Source organism: Lagenorhynchus albirostris, chromosome 2 (assembly GCF_949774975.1).
Source record: "Lagenorhynchus albirostris chromosome 2, mLagAlb1.1, whole genome shotgun sequence".
Taxonomy (NCBI): domain Eukaryota; kingdom Metazoa; phylum Chordata; class Mammalia; order Artiodactyla; family Delphinidae; genus Lagenorhynchus; species Lagenorhynchus albirostris.
Window position 1 is genome coordinate 143,867,279 of NC_083096.1, and position 17,706 is coordinate 143,884,984.

At 34.4% G+C, this 17,706-nt stretch overlaps 1 protein-coding gene across 2 annotated transcripts in view; it reads right to left on the reverse strand.

The window, feature by feature from the left end:
- Positions 1 to 3,885: 3,885 nt before the first annotated feature.
- Positions 3,886 to 17,706, reverse strand: part of C2H1orf185 (chromosome 2 C1orf185 homolog) — a 34,182-nt gene continuing 20,361 nt past the window's right edge. The window contains exons 4-6 of one of the 2 annotated variants that reach the window (XM_060142595.1): positions 15,984 to 16,113; positions 5,501 to 5,537; positions 3,886 to 4,294 (exon numbers count right to left, since the gene is read on the reverse strand). In XM_060142595.1, coding sequence (XP_059998578.1) covers positions 3,900 to 4,294; positions 5,501 to 5,537; positions 15,984 to 16,113 — 562 coding nt within the window. In that variant the 3' untranslated portion in view covers positions 3,886 to 3,899. The remainder of the gene's footprint in view (positions 4,295 to 5,500; positions 5,538 to 15,983; positions 16,114 to 17,706) is intronic. The other variant, XM_060142596.1, reaches the window with a different exon arrangement.

Sequence of the window (17,706 nt, forward strand, 5' to 3'; positions counted from 1 at the left end):
TACCCAAAGCAAGAACTGATAGAATGGTGTGGAGGCTGGTGGGGGGCACTTTTTGAAGATCCAGTTTTAGTGGCAATAATTTTCATGGCCCAGACAGATAATATCCTCCAGGATGTGGTATATGTTCAGGTACTAAGATACGGTGCTGTTTGTCTCTTGGCTAGGATTCTCAGGTCCAAGAGAGAAAGGGTGAAAATGAGAGTGACTCTTCTATGACTCGTGGTAATCCAGTAGTGAATGCTTTACTTTCTGTCTCAGCTGTGACCATGTGACAAGTTACAAAAATGATGGTAGTAGTTACAGGCATTTCACTTCCTACTTTGAAATGAATATATACCAGTTCTTTTTCTTTTCTTCCCCTATCTCATTCCTCTACTAGCACATGTGAATAGTGGCTAACCTTAGGGACTTTTATCCTCCACTGGGGAGAGTGTTGGTGTATTGTTTATTATAGGAGGGATCTTGCATCATGGAATGTAAGAACATGATTGCTATTTTGTTATACAGAAGTTTTAAATATTGTTAAAGTGTAAATGAATGCCAAACTGATGAGTGGACTGAGGTGATTTGTACTCTGTTAACTCATTAAGCTCAAATTATGTTTCCCAGTATCCTTTCCCCTGTATGATTCCGGGCTAGAGTTGGCCAAGAGAGGAATATGTGCAACATTTGGAAGGCAGAATTTAAGCAGAAGCCATTTCTCTGTGCAGGTCATCATGCTTAGATGTAGCAACAGCAGAGAGGACAGTGGGTTCCAAATTGCCCTCACTCTCCTCTGTCGTGTTTCCAGTCCTTCTTCCCAATGTCCAGCTTTTCCTCCTAACTGCTGACCCTATTGACAAACAATGGCCCCAGGGCCCAGGGTCACCACCAGAGAGTTGGCAAAATACTGTCAAGGCAGTAGCTACTCAGAGGCACATCTTCCTGTAGATATTCTCACAAGCCTTTCCCCCACCCCTCTCCCCCCACTCCACAGTCTCACTGTGGCAGTTGGACAAGGTGGCTTCTCAGATTATCTGACTGGTGACTTCTCTGATTCTCTGACTTCTCTCCTAAACTTACTTCACTTCCCCAGCTTCTCCTACAACATGTAAGATATAATTCCTGTAATAAATTCCTTTTCTCATACATGATAGTGGTTCATTTTCCCCAATCAAAACTTGACTGGTATGAATAGAGAAATTCCTGATGGACTTTGAGCCTGTTCTGTCTGTTCCTGAGGCCCAGTTACAACCTTGTGTTTCCTGTATTTAGTTGCTTAACCATTATTTGATTCTATTTACAAAATAAAAAATTTTTCCTAAGCTAATTTGCGTTGGTTTCCAGGTATTTGTGATTAAAAAAAAAACTGTAACCAACACCCTATGGCAATGTTAATTATGGATCTCTTGTATTTCTTCATGCCTGTGAGCAGAGACACAGACTGCCAAACTCTTTTCAAGGACGTTTATGTAGCAAAGAGTCTTGGAATATATTGTGGCTTCCTATGGTACAAAGGGCACGTGTGCTTACTGCCCATTATAAAATATCTGTTTCCCTCATTCAGTGTTCCTTTCCCGTTATGCAATCCACTGTGCAGGTATTATTTGGGCCTCTTCCTACTGCCCTGTGGGAACTGGGGCTCAGGAAATGAGGCAAAAATGATGTTACCTTGGCTATTGCTATTGCTATGACTGTCCTTTGTCACTGACCTAAGAGACATGAAACTGTTGCAGGTTAACTTGTCAGCTGGTATGGATGGTGAAATCTCAGATCCTTCACAGTTCTTGAAAATAAGATTATTTTAGACTGGTGTAATTTTTTTTTTTTTTTTTTTTTTGCGTTACGCAGGCCTCTCACTGTTGTGGCCTCTTCCGTTGCGGAGCACAGGCTCCGGACGCGCAGGCTCAGTGGCCATGGCTCACGGGCCCAGCCGCTCTGCGGCATGTGGGATCTTCCCGGACCGGGGCACGAACCCGTGTCCCCTGCATCGGCAGGCGGACTCTCAACCACTGCGCCACCAGGGAATCCCTAGACTGGTGTAATTTCATATGAACTGCTCATTAGGCTTTTCAAATAGAACAATGTATATACCTATGATACAAAGTAACATTTTAATAAACAAGTAAATGTATTAGGTTTTGAAGAAATAAACTCAGTTTATTCTATCACTACAGTGTGACAATTACTTTAAGTGCATAGATCTCTTTATTTCTCATTTGTAATGACAAGAATTTGGTTAGGATGCTTTGGTTATAGTAACAGAAACAAAATTCTACTTTATGCAAAAAAGGTAATTTATTTAAAAATTACAAGGGTACCTTACCAAAGCTAAGAAAAACAGTTAAAAACAGGGCTCAGGGATGGCGGCTAGTAACAGAAATCAAATCTTGTTAGCTTAAGCAAAAAGGGGAATTTATAATTAGGATACAAGGTTGCCTTACTAAGCCAAGGGCGGGAAACACGAAGGGCTGGAACAAGGGAATGGAGCACCGTTAGAAAGCCAGGAATCACATTCTCCTCATCTCTCATTTCTATTCTTCACTTTGCAAATATTTCACTGCTCTCTCACTGCAGATTTCCTGTTTTTTTTCTTTCTAAACCACAGGGTGGGACATGGCAACTCATAGCTACCTAATTTATGTTTCCTCTATTCCAGAGATTAGTCAGACTAAGGCTAGAATCTCTTCTCTTCAACCCCAAATTCCTAGGGAAGCTTTAGAATCTTACCAGATTTAGAGATGACTTTCTTCTCTCAGACAGTAAGATAGAAGTTGGTAGAACACCAAGAGACAGAGACCAATTCAAAATACTTTTTACCACTCCTTACAAACCTTGAGCTGAAATAGCTTATTTTGATTTAGGGATGGATATAGAGAGATGTTCTCACAACCCATGAGATTTTCTCACAACTATAACCAGTAGAAATGACCAGGTGCTTCAACAGAGAGAGGTGTTCTAATACTTTTTAATATTCCCCCTAGGAGGGAAGTGATCAGCCTGGATAATGCTACTACCATATTTGAGACAAGTTTCTTTTCATTTATTGTAATAGGCATGATTTATCTCTTGGGAAGATATGCACAGGTCCTGGTATGAGTATTTTAAGCACAAAAGGTAATATTATATTTTGTTAATTGTTTTTCCCAAGAGAAAGAAAAACAGAGACTAATTACATGAAGGGTATTTGTGAGAAAGAGATTAAAAGAGATCAATTACAGGGTGGGTGTCAGAAATCCCTCAGCGCCATAAATAGAAATTTGACCAAGGGTCTCTCAAATTAGAGAGGAATTCTGGTTCATCTAGCTTGAGTCACATGTCTATGAACATAGTTGCTCACATCTTCATCATAGTGGGGTAAGGGCTGGAGGGCTATTCTGAGAAACAGACATAGGAAAGGGCAAAGAAAATTATTTTCTGTATTCTTCACAGTGTTCCAGGCTCCTCTAGAGGAGCAAAGTTATATTGCTTACGAAAGTCATGGCATAATAAGATTTAAATGGTAGGTGATTTATGTATTTAAAATTCAGAATAGCTGACGGAAGTATTCTGCCCAGCCTTACCCACATTGAAATAAAACTGAAAATGTCAAAGTATAAAGAAATGCTGCAAATGTTTTATTAAAAATGTATTTGTGCTGAAGATTTCTTAAAGTATTTCTCCTATGTGTTGAAATACATTCCTATTATTTATTATGCCCTTTGATGAGATACAAGGAGTTAAACTTAATGTTTATGATATTGCTCTAGTTCTTCCTGTAATTTTGTTTCTAGAAATAATTGGCAAGGGAAGTAGGACCACTCTATGGTAAAGATCAAGAAAAGCAATATTAGCATGGACATGTTAAGAGACTCAGATGCTGGTAATTCAGTTTTAACTTTACATGATTTCAGTGTACACAAAGTTTCAAAAGAAAAAAGTCATTCAATATTATGTTGAAGGTTTTGTATTTCAACCTCTGTATTTCTTCGTGTAAATATTCCCTTAATGTTGTCATCTTTTTGACCATCATAAAGTGTCATATTTAGTACATTTCCAGTACATTCTTCTAATGGAATGGCTGACAAGTATGAAAATACTTTCTCCATTACAGGCTCCCTGAGAAAAGGCATTGGAGGGCTCTTTTTCTCTAGGGAATCATCAGAAAACCAGTCATCAGTTACTTCTATACTTTGGCTGTAATAAGAATCAGATGGTAACGTTGATAAGCTTAAGGTAACACTGCCGGGATTTGTTGCCGAGCTAGTCTCTGAGGAGTCACAAATGACCATTTTTGTTGCAAGGCAGAATTCATCTTCAGAATAATCTTTAATTGCTGTAAAAAAAATTAGATTTACTATGAATATTACATATTTATGAGCCAAATCTTAATTATAAGGATAATGTTACTTTCTAAAATTCAAACTCTTCTTAGGGTTTTAATGAACAGGATGATGCAACAGTGAAAATGCTAAGTTGCTATAATCATCCATACAATGTTAAGTATGTAATGGGGAATCAGCAATATTTTCATGATAATCAAGAGTACAAAAATCTATTCTAAATAAAATCAACCTGTTTTAACAGGAGAAGATTCTAAACAGGCTAGAAAGCTCAGTTCTGGAATGTTCCTTAAAATTAGAGATGGCAGACAGTTTCTTAACTATTTATAGCTAAATATTGTCTTATTTAAAAAATAAATTTTAAAATGCCTCCTTAAGCAGGTAGATTACAAAATGTTTGATCCACAGTGGGAAGGGCCTATGAGTTGGCTTTATACCAAGTAAAGTAACAACTAACATTCATATAGTGCCTTACAATTTACAAAGCAGTTCAATATACTTCCAGATCTCATTTATCCTCTCAGTTATTCTTCAAGGTAGTTATTAGCCCTACTTCACAAAATATATGACTGAGACTGAGACTTAAAGGAATGTCACCAAAATCAGATACAAAATGGACTTCAATCTAGATTTGTGTTACTCTAAGTCCCGTGCTTCTCCCACTACATTATTTATGCTGCACAGTTGTAAATAAAAAATGTTAAGTTTTAGAAAAGATCACATTTACACAATATCCTAAAATATCTTTTATAATATTTTACATGTTAATTTTTGATATGAATATATAACATTGTTAATGCTGTTTTAAATACCTTATTACATTTTATATTCAGCATTTCTAAAATTATGTAGGAGGGTAATGATTTGAGGTACTAAGTCGATATCTAAAGGGTTACAAAACACTCATGTCTTTTAACTCTCCATCATTACTATATGGCATTGACTGTGATACCTTTGGATTTAAAGAAGGGACAAAAATTAAAATTTCACATTTTAATTTAAGACAAGACATTATAAATCTTGTTTTCTAAAAAATATATGCCCATTCATATACTAATAAAAGTTTCCCTTGAGTTTTTATGATTTAAAAAAATATTTAGATACTTAGGATATATTTAGGATAGCCTCTTGATTCTTTAAAATGTGAATTGCTGGAAGTTGATTACAATTTATTCTAATAAATTGTTGAGAGAAAGTACCTTTTTTATGTGCTCTTTCCTTTTTTCTTTGCTCCTCCTACATAAAAAAATGTTATTTGTGTTTTAAAAATTAATAGTTTTTAAACAATTTGATATATATTTATATAAGAATAATATATTTTAACATCATAATAAATTTTTGACAGAATCATATTTTCCACGATATGAATTTATTTTACCAAACTATATTGACAGGAAAGAAAAAGTGTTGAGGTATCATCTGAAAAGAATGTGAATTGGTTCAAGAAGGCAGTCTCCAGGATAGGGAATGAAGGGTGAAATAGAGTTCAACAGGATTATTTCTCTCCATTCTCACTAACTTAGAGTCACTTGGTTAAAACTAGAGAGGGCTAAAAAAGTAATTACAATTCCTAGACTTGCTCATTCTATTAACTAATAACAACAAGAAAGTGAATTCTGGCAGAAGGCTTTTATAAAAATGCGACTATTCTTTTGAAGCAAGTAAAACATTTGATCAAACAATACATTCCAGATGTGTTCTGGGAAGTGTGGTGGTGTAGTAGTTCTCAAACAGGGCATCAGAATCACCTGGTGTGTTTATTAAAATGCTGATTCTTGGACATAATATCAGACCCTACTAAAACAGATTTTCTGGCAGTAGGGTCTAGGAGTATGCAGTGTAACACACTCCTCAAGCAGTTCTGATTCAGTTTTTCCTTAGACCACTAGATAAACAATGAGTTAGTGCATAGGGTGTTTGGTATGCAGTGGGTGAAGACAGAGAGATAATATTGTCTCGTGTTACAGGGGAAGAGTGTGGGTATTCTATGCTGATTTTCATTGTCTTGTTCACCGAAAAAGGCTTGCTTAGGATATACATATATATAGGGTATACATATATATAGGATAACACATAAGTACTTTTTTTTTTTACAACTTACTTTACTTTTTGGTCATATATATAGGATAACACATAAGTACTTTTTTTTTTTTACAACTTACTTTGTATATAGGATATATATATGTATATAGGATATATAGGATAACACATAAGTACTTTTTTTTTTTTACAACTTACTTTACTTTTTGGTCATTTTCAACTTTTATTAATATAAATGCCAGTATAGGCTCCTGACTTACCTTGCCTGGATTTAGGACCAATTCAATTTGTGACTCCTGTACAAATTATATTAGAACATTGCTTCTCACACTTTCACGTGCCTATGTATCACCTGGGGGAGCTTGTTAAAATGCATATTCTAACTCAATAGGTTTGGGATAGGGTCTGAGATTTTGCATTTCTAACAGGCTCCCAGGTAATGCTGATATTGTTGGTCTGGAAACCACAGAGTAAGGTCCTAGACTGATTAAAATTCTACCCCAACTAAGGGAATGACAAAATGGGCATTCTTATATATTGTTATATATAAATAGGTATAATTTTTCTGGAGGGCAATTTAACAAATCCATTTCTAGAAATTTATTATGCCAGGTAAATAATTTTGGATTTGTATAAATATTCAGTTACCAGAATGTTCATCACAACACTGTTTAGCATTTTTAAAACCTACAATTTAAAATTCTAAAAGTAAGGAAATCTTTAAATATGTTAGGATATGTGGATATTAATACAATGAGTATTCTTTCAAAATGATACTATAGTATCAGAAGTAAGTAAAGACTCAAAAAAATGATGGGGACGTATAAAAAAGAGGAATAATCTTAAACAAGTGGCTCACTGGTTAAATTTAGGAAAATTTGAGCATCAAAATAGTGATAGTAATGGATTATAATCTGCTGAATAAAATAGAAATCCATGAGTCTATATTAATAATAAATAAAATAAGGAAGAGGGTAGGGCTTCTTTCTCACAGTAGAAAGCCAAATGACAAATATGGATGGGAGTGGCAGAATTAGAAAATCATCATATTGTTACAGTTTTGTAAAGATTAGCTCAAGTAATAATAATTTATATAGCTAGTAAGTAGAGTTTGATGAAGAGGAGGATATTTACATGTTTTCAAAGTGTCACCACACAGTTTGTTTATTAACTGTAAGGGTAAAAACAGAAATAATTCAGTGAGGAAAGAACAGACATCATCTTGATTATGTGATCAACTAAAATCACCAGTGAAGAGCAGATGTACACTGTACGCCTTCAGATGTGATAAACTGCAAGGAAAAGTCACACTGAGGAACAGTCTATGATCTATAAAATAACTGGCTTGTATTCTTCAAAAATGTCAATATCATTGAAAGACAAAGAATGGAAATTTTAAAATATTTTGAACTAAATAATTATGAAAACAAAACATAAAATTTGTGAGATGCAACAAAAGAAGGCCTTAGAGGAAAATTTAAATATTAAATGTTTATATTATAAAAGAACAAAAGTCTAAGAATAATAAAGCATAAAACTCCAGGCAAGACTGATTTAGGAAACGAGAAATATCAGGAATAAGAAGAGTACCATCACTAAAGATTCTATAGATTTTAGAAGCATAATAAGAAGAAACTACTAAAAACTTTCTACCAATAAACTTAACAACTTAGGTACAATGGACAAATTTACTGAAAAAAATTTCTAAAACATACAAAATAGAAATATTTTGTATGTTCCACATCTGTTAAAGGAGCTAAATTCATAGCCAAAAATTTTCTCGGACTTCCCTGGTAGTGCAGTGGTTGAGAGTCCACCTGCCGATGCAGGGGACATGGGTTCGTGCCCCAGTCCGGGGAGATCCCACATGCCACGGAGTGGCTGGGCCCGTGAGCCATGGCCGCTGAGCCTGTGCATCTGGAGCCTGTGCTCCGCAACGGGAGAGGCCACAACAGTGAGAGGCCCGTGTACCACCAAAAAAAAAAAAAAAAATTTCTCTTGAAGAAAATTCCCGACCTTGATGACTTCATTGGTGAATTCTAGAAAAAAGTTTGAGAAGGCAATATAGCCAATTCTACACAAAAATTTTTCAGAAAGTAGAGGAGGAGGAACCACTTCCCTATTGTTTTGTGACGAGAATAAAACTGTGATACCGAAATCTAACCAGATATTACAAGATAAGAAAATTATAAAATAATATCCCTTGTTAACATAGATGCAAAAATTATTTAAAATATATTGGTAAATCAAATCCAGTGGGGTTTATTCCAGGAATACAGGGTTGATTTAACATTTGAAATTCAATGTAATTCACATTAACAAAATAAAAGAGAAAACTCATGTGAACAATTTTAAAAGGTGCAGGAAAAGCATTTGGCAATATCAGCAACCCTTCATGGCAAAACAAACAGACAAACCTCTCAGGAAAAAAGGAATAGAAGGGAATTTCCTCAATCTGACTATATGCATCTACAAAAAATCTATAGCTAATTTCCTATTTAATGATGAAAAGCTGAATGTATTCTAAGATCAGAATATAAAAAGGATATCTGTTCTCAGTACTTCTGTTCATCATTATACTGGAGGTCCCATCCAATGCAATAAGATGCGAAAATAAAATAAAAGCATAAACATTGGAAAAGAAATAAAACTGATGTTTTTTACAGATCTCATGCTTGTACATGAAGAAAACCTTTTGTGGTCCTCAAAAAAACTACTAGAAGTAATAAATAAATTTATTTATAAAGGTCATAGAACACAGGTCAACTGTAGTAAAGATGGCAATTCATTACAAACTAATGTATAAACTAAATGTAACTCTTGGGACTTCCCTGGCATTCCAGTGGTTAAGACTCCACACTTCCACTGCAGGGGCCATGGGTTCGATCCTTTGTCGGGAAACTAAGACCCCCCTGTGGTGTGGGGTATGCTGCGTAGTGCAGCCAAGAAAGAAAAAAAAAAGGTAATTTTCATCATGATCTCAACAAGATTTTTTTCTAGCTAAAGTTCACCTTAAAATGTATATGGACATGCAAAAGAATAAGAAAACCTAAAACAATGTTGAAAAAGAAGAATGAAATTGGAGAAATTGTACTGCTCAATTTTATAATTTACTATACAGCTAGAGTGTCATATTGGTAGAGATAGACACACAGGTCAATAAACCAGATAGAGAATGCAGAAACAGACTAACACATATATGCCCAACAGATTTTTCACAAAATTTGCACAAACAATTCAATGGAAGAGGATAGCCTTTTCAAAAATTAGTGCTGGAATAATATGACATTAATAGCCCCCCAAAATGAACTTTGATTTAAACCTCACACTTTATACAAAAATTAACTAAAAATGGATCAGAGATAGAAATATAAAATGTAAAATGGTAATAGCCAAAACAATCTTGAAAAAGAAGAACAAAGTTGGAGAACTTACTGATATCAAAACTTACTACAAAGCTATAGCAATGAAGACAGTGTGGTACTGGTATAAGGACAGATATATAGATCAATGGAATAGAACTGAGATTCCAGAAATAAATGCTCATATTTACAATCAGTTGATTTTTGACACGAGTGCTAAGACAATTTCATAGGAAAATAATACTCTTTTCAACAAATGGTGTTGGGACAACTAGGTTTATACATGCAAATAAGTGAAGTTGGATCAATACCTCATACTATATACAAAAAACTAACTCAAAATGGATCAAACACTTAAATATAATAGCTAAAACTATTAAATTCTTAGAAGAAAACAGAGGTATAAATCTTTATGACCTCAATTAAGGAATGATTATAGATATGACACCAAAGACACAAGCAACAAAAGAAAAAATTAGGTAAACTGGACTCAAGAAAATTAAAAACATTGGTTCTTCAAACAACACCATAAGAAGAAAAGACAACCCATGAAATGGGAGAAAATTTTTACAAATCATATATCTGATATAGGATATGTATCTAGAATATATAAAGAATACTTAAAACTCAACAACAAAAAGACAAATAGCCCAAATTTTAAAAATGGACAAAGCTTTGAATAGATATTTCTCTAAAGAAGATATACAAATATCCAATAAGCACATGAAAGTATTTTCAACGTCATTAGGCTTTAAGGAAATGCATATCAAAACCATGACAAGATACCACTTGATGCCCACTAGGATAACTATAATAAAAAGACAGGTTAAAAACAAGGGTTAACAAGGGTGCCACAAAATATAATCTTCATATACTACCTGTGGGGATATAAAACGGTGCAGTCACTTTGGAAAAAAGTCTGGCAATTCTTCAAAAATTAAACATAGAGTTACCATATGACACAGCATTTCCATTCCTTGGTATATACCCAAGAGAAATGAAAACATATACCTGCACAAAAACTTGTATACGAATATACATAGTGACATTATTCATAATAGTCATGAAGTGGAAACAACTCAAATGTCCTTCAACTGATAAATGGATAAACAAAATGTGATATATCCACACACAATGGAATATTATTCAGCCATGAAAAAGAATAAAATATTGATATATGCAATAACACAGAGGGACCTTGAAAACATTATGCTAAATGAAAAGGCAGATACAAGAGACCTTATATTGTATGTATCTATTTATAAGAAATTCCAGAATAGGCAAATCTATAGGTACAGAAAGTATAGATTAGTGGTTATCTAGGCCTAGGAGGATTGGAGGAAAATGGAGGGGCAGTGATTGCTAAAGGTACAGGGTTTCTTTTTGAGGTGATAAAGGTGTCCTAAACTGCTTGTGAAGATGGTTCTATAACTCTGTGAATATCTATCTAAAAACTACTGAATTAGACACTTTAAAAAGGCAAATTGTATGGTATGTGAACTATACCTCAATAAAGCTATTAAATATAAAACAAAGCAACCTAAAACTAAGAAACTTTTAGAAGAGAACTTAGAAACAAATCCTTGTGACCTAGGGTTAGACTAAGAGTTATTGGACATGACACTTAAAGTATGATTCAAAAAGGAAAAATATACAACTCAACAACAAGGAAGCAAACAACCCAATGAAAAATGGGCAGAAGGCTTAAACAGACATTTCTCCAAAGAAGAAATACAGATGGCTAATAGGAACATGAAAGATGCTCAACAGTGCTAATATTAGAGAAATGCAAATCAATTACATTGAGGTACCACCTCTCACCAGTCAGAATGGCCATCATTTAAAAGTCTACAAATAACAAATGCTGGAGAGCGTATGGAGAAAAGGGAACCTTCCTACACTGTTGGTGGGAATGTAAGTCGGTACAGCCACTATGGAGAACAGTATGGAGGTTCCTCAGAAAACTAAAAATAGAATTACCATATGATCCAGCAATCCCACTCCTGGGCATGTATCTGGGCAAAACTATGATTCAAAAAAATACATGCACCCCTATGTTCATAGCAGTACTATTCACAATAGCCAAGACATGGAAACAACCTAAATGTCCATTGACAGATGAATAGATAAAGAAAATGTGATATATATATATATATATATATATATATATATATACAATGGAATACTACTCAGCCATAAAAAAGAACAAAATATAAAGCCATTTACATCAACACGGATGCAACTATAGGTTATCATACTAAGTGAAGTAGTCAGAAAGAGAAAGACAAATACCATATGATATCACTTATATGTGGAATCTAAAATATGACACAAATGAACCTATCTATGAAACAGAAACAGAATCACAGACATAGAGAACAGACTAGTGGTTACCAAGGGGGAGGGGGTTGGGGGAGGGGGGAGTGAGAGGTTGAGGTTAGCAGATGTAAGCTTTCATATGCAGAATGGACAAGGTCCTACTGTACAGCACAGAGAACTATATTCAATATGCTATGGTAAACTGTAACGGAAAAGAATATTAAAAAATGTCTATATATGTATAAATGAATCAGTTTGCTGTACAGCAGATTAATACAACATTGTAACTCAACCATCTTCAATAAAAACAAAACAAAACAAAAAGGTAAAATGGATAAATTGGACTTCACCAAATTAAAACTTATGCTGTTTTTCATTTTGAGAGGATGAAAACACAAGTCATCAAATGGGAGAAAATATTAGTAAATCACATATCTGACAAAAAGACTTGTATCCAGAATATACTCTCTAACTTAAACAGAAAGATAATCCAGTTAGAAAATGCACAAGAGACTTGAAGAGACTCTTCACCAAAGAAGATATATGGATGGCAGAAAATTAAAAATATGAAAAGCTGTTCAACATCACTACCCGTTAAAGAAATGCAAATTAAAATCACTAAACACATTTAAATGGCTAAACTTTAAAATGCTGCTAAGTACCAAATGATAAAGAGGATGCAAAAACATGATTATCTTATACGTTACTGGTGGATATGTAATATGGTACAATCTGGAAATCAATCTGGAAATTTCTTTAAAAATTAAACATATTTACCACATGATCCAGGAACTGCATTTCTGGGCATTTATTTTAGAGAAACTAAAACTAATGTTTTCCAAAAAGCCTATACACAAACGATCATGGCATCCTTATTTTGTAATAGCTCCTAAATGGAAACAACCCAAATACTCCTCAATGGATAAATGGTTAAACAAACTGTGATATCTCCACACAATGTTACACTACTAGCAATAAAAAAGGAAAAAACTATTGATACATGCAATGATATGGAGGGATCTTACGGGCATTATGCTAAGTGAAAAAAGGCCAAGCTCAAAAGGCCATATGCTATAAGATTCCATTTATATAACATTCTAGAAATGAAGAAATTACAGTGATGGAGAAAAGATCAGTGGTTGCCAGAGGTTAGGGAAAGGGAGTGGGGGAGTGACTATAAAGGGTAGTATGAGGGAGTTCCTTTATGGTGATGGAACAATTCTTCTGTATGTTGATTGTCGTGGTGGTTATACAAACCTATACATATGATAAAATGTCATAGAATTATATATAAAAACAACAAAAAGTGAGTACATGCATAAACTGGTAATCTTTGAGTTAGGTCTGTAGCCTAAATTTCCTGGTTCTGATAATGTATACTTATAATAAAGTATACTTTTCATAAAGTATACTTATATAAGATGTCATTGGGGGAAGTGGGTGATGGGTATACAGGACATCTTTGTAATTTTTCTGCAACTTTTTGGTCTGTAATTCAGAATAAGATAAGATAAATATATTGTATTTATATTTACTAACAACAAACAGTTGGGAAATAAAATTTTTAAATCAATACTATTTACCATAGCATAAAAATAACTATAAATAAAACTAAAACAAATGTGAAGGACTTCTACACTGAAAACCACGAACTAAAATAAAAGAACACCTCAACAAATTAAATTAATACATTTAAATTAAAGAAGTCAATAAAAGTAGAGTGGGACTTTCCTGGGGCACAGTGGTTAAGAATCTGCCTGCCAATGCAGGGGACACGGGTTTGATCCCTTGTCCGGGAAGATCCCACATGCTGTGGAGCAACTAAGCCTGTGTGCCACAACTACTGAGCCTGCGCTCTACAGCCTGCGAGCTGCAACTACTGAGTCCACGTGCCACAACTACTGAAGCCCGTGTGCTCTAGAGGCCACATGCCACAACTACTGAGCCCACACGCCTAGAGCCCGTGTTCCACAACAAGAGAAGCCCATGCACTGCAATGAAGCATAGTCCCCGCTCGCTACAACTAGAGAAAGCCCGTGCGCAGCAACGAAGACCCAATGCAGCCAAAAAAAACTTTGACAGTTTGGCAACAGAATTAAACACCTCTTACCATTTGATCCAGCAATCATGCTGTTGGTAGTTACCCAAATGAGTTGAAAATATATGTCCACACAAAAACCTGCCCATGAATGTTTATAGCAGCTTTACTCATAATTGCCAAAACTTGAAAGCAACCAAGATGTCCTTCAGTAACTGAGTGGATAAATAAATTGAAGTAGATCCATACAATGGAATATTATTCAGCACCAAAAAGAAATGTGCTATCAAGCCGTAAAAAGACAGAGAGAACTTTAAATGCATATTAATAAGAGAAAGAAATCCAAAAAGGCTACATACTGTATGATTCCAACTATATGACATTCTGGAAAAGGCAAAACTATGGAAACAGCTGAACAATCACTGGCTGGAGGGAAGGATGAACAGGGATGGAACAAGAAGATTTTTAGGGTAGTAAAACTATTGTGTCTGATACTATGATGGTACATACATCTCTGTTTCTCTGTCTTTCTGTCTCTTTGTTCCTGTTTATCTCTGTGTGCATGTGTGTGTGGGCCTGTCTGTCTGTCTGTCTGTCTCTCTCTCTCTATATATAGATATGTCAAAACCCATAGAATGTAGGATTCAAGAGTGAATACTAATGTAAACAATGGACTTTAGGTGATGTTGTGTCAGTGTAGGTTCATTAGTTGTAACAAATGTACCACTCTGGTGCACGATGTTGATAGTGGAGGAGGCTGCACTTGTATGGGGGCAAGGAGTATATGAGAACTCTATTTTTTTCTCAATTTTGTTGTGAACCTAAAACTTCTTGAAAAAATTAAGTCTATTAAGAAAAAACTACAGTGAGATACTATTACACATCCATCAGATTGTTAAAAATTTAGGAGCTTAAAAACATCAGTATTTGTTGATATGGAGCAATCCTAGCAATTATGCATGCCTGAGGGGAATGTATATTGACAAAACTACTTTGGAAAATAATTTGAAGTTATCTAATAATATTAAACATGCACAAACCCCATGAGTCAGTGATTCTACTGTTAGGTACATTCCCTGTGGAAATTTCCTTTAAAAAAACCAACTGAAAACAACTCAAATGTCCATAACATAAAATTTGATATATTAATACAATGGAATATGATATAACAATAAAAAATGACGAATGATGGGTATATGCACCAACCTGGATGAGCCTCAGAAATGTAATAGAAAAAGGGAAGACTATATTAGATGTGGAGTCCAAAACATATAAAATTTAATAATGCATTGATTAGCTATATCATAGTTTTAAATTTCTACTGGTGTCTCCCTTGTTTTACATTGTCCATACAACTATTTTGATGCCATATAACAGAAAGTTAATTATGTGTCTGCCTTTCCCACTTGTACTACACTAGCACTTTTAAGGTAGGGTTTGTATCTTACTATCCTCAATAGGTAGGGCCCAGAGCTCAGAATGTAATGAAGCCTTAATAAAGCCTTATTAATTTCAATTAGCATTTTGTATTTAATTTCAATTAGTTGGTTTGGTTAGGTTATTTGGTTATCTGAGTATCCTCTTATCTCCAAATCTCTTTCTTCTGATAGGCTTGGCAATTTTTGCTTTGTTTTTTTATGCCATTTATCTTCATCCCTGTAACAATTCCAATATGGGGAATACAGGTTCTCAGGCTAGAGATAGAGAGAAGCAACTGTAGAAGGAGACATTTTCATTTAATCTTTCAGTTTCCTGTAATATAAACTCTAACTAGTTTGGGTAATTTAAATTTAGCTCCTTGTTATTGTACCTCAAATTTAAAAATAATAGTGGATAATTTAAATAATTTAAAGACAACAATGCTAATGACATGGTGTCAAAAGAAATTATTTGAAAACATTGCTATAAAATATTACACACTACCTGTAATTGGAAATTTCCAGTATGAAAATTTTGAGAAATAAAAACACACTGAGATTTAATCTTTGCCTTTGATGGTCTTTGTCTGCATCTCTCATCAATTGTTTTAAACTTGTAATCTTGAAATATTTCTCTGAAAAATATTTTATAGAGAATATTATTAAACATGAATTATAAAACAAAATTATTCTGTTTCCAACAGTTCTACATAAACGTTTTAAAACCAGAATATATTATATATTTATTTTTAAAAGCACAAATCAACTTATATATTCCCTTTTCATATGTTACTGATTTCATTACACCTATTTTGTCCATAGAACATAAATTAAGCTACTTCTTCGCAGGGTTAATATTTCCAGTTTGAAGATTAACCATCAGTTTTTGATAACCTTCTCTCTGGTTGTGAGATAATTAATCGATTTAATGTCAATTAGTCTTTTCATAGATTTGCCTTTAATGGCAAAGGAAATTAAATGAAATGGAACTCAGTGGCCAATTTTATATTTAATAATGTCTCTGGCAAAAGTAAGTAGAAGGAAACTGAATTGAAACTAATGACTTACAAGGGAAGAGTACCTGTGATCTTTATGCATGCAGTCACAAGAAATTTTGAGAGAAGGTTAGAAATAATGAAGCAGCAAGTAAACTGATCAAAGCGGATCAAAGATAGTTAAGTATAAAGGAATGTAGTTTCTAATAGTAATTCTAAACTTAACAATTTAAAAAATAATGCTGATTGCCTTTTCTTCTTTCCGAGGTACTAGAAATTTTCCAAATTAATTCAAGAGATCATATTATGTTACTTATTGCAGTATTAACAATTAAAATTCATTCATTTATTGAATTCAATTGACTTAACAAATATTTACCGAGTACTTACTATGCGCCATGCATTAAACTGGATGTTGTATATACAGTGGCAGGGGGAAAAAAGCACAGCCACTATACTCATGGAACTGTCATTGCTCTCATGGAGCTTAAACACTAGCAAGGAAGACAGGTATTAATAAAACAATCACAAGAAAATGAAAAATTACAACTGTGGAAAGTGTTATCAAGGAAAGCTACCTGCTACTCTGTGAGTATATAAGAAAGGGAATTAACTTGGTTAGAGAGGTCAGGGAAGGCTTTTCTGAGGATGAGATGATTGAATTAGGCATCTGAAGAAATGGGAGTAGTTATTAGATAGAGTGTAGTGGAGGAGGGGAGTTGTAGGAGTAAGAATATTCTAGTCAGAGAGAATATCAAGTGCAAAGACCTAGTGGCCAGATTAGGACAGTGTAGCAGAAGCACAGAAAGCAAGAGGGAAAGGTGGAGATGAAACTGGAGAGTATGCATGGGCATACTCTTAAAAGTCATGTGACTTTGTCTTCATCCTAAAAGCAATAGCAAGTCCTTCATAATGTAGTGGGAATGGGGTGGAAGGGTGGGGTGACTTGATCAGATCTGCATTTGGAAAATATCTGGCTGAAGTGCGAAGAAGAGATTAAATGAGGAGTATAGTGAAGGTAAAGGGTCAGTTATAACTCTGTAGGACTATGTGGGGGATAATGATAAGTTGGATAAGGTAGTGTCAACGATAATGGAGAGAAATGGATAGATTTGGGCAATTAATGAAGTAAAATAAATAGAACTTGGTGATGGTTCGAATTTAGTAGGGGTGGGAAAGACAGAGGGAGATATCAAGCATGTCTACCATCTTTCAAGGGAAAAAAACCAAAAC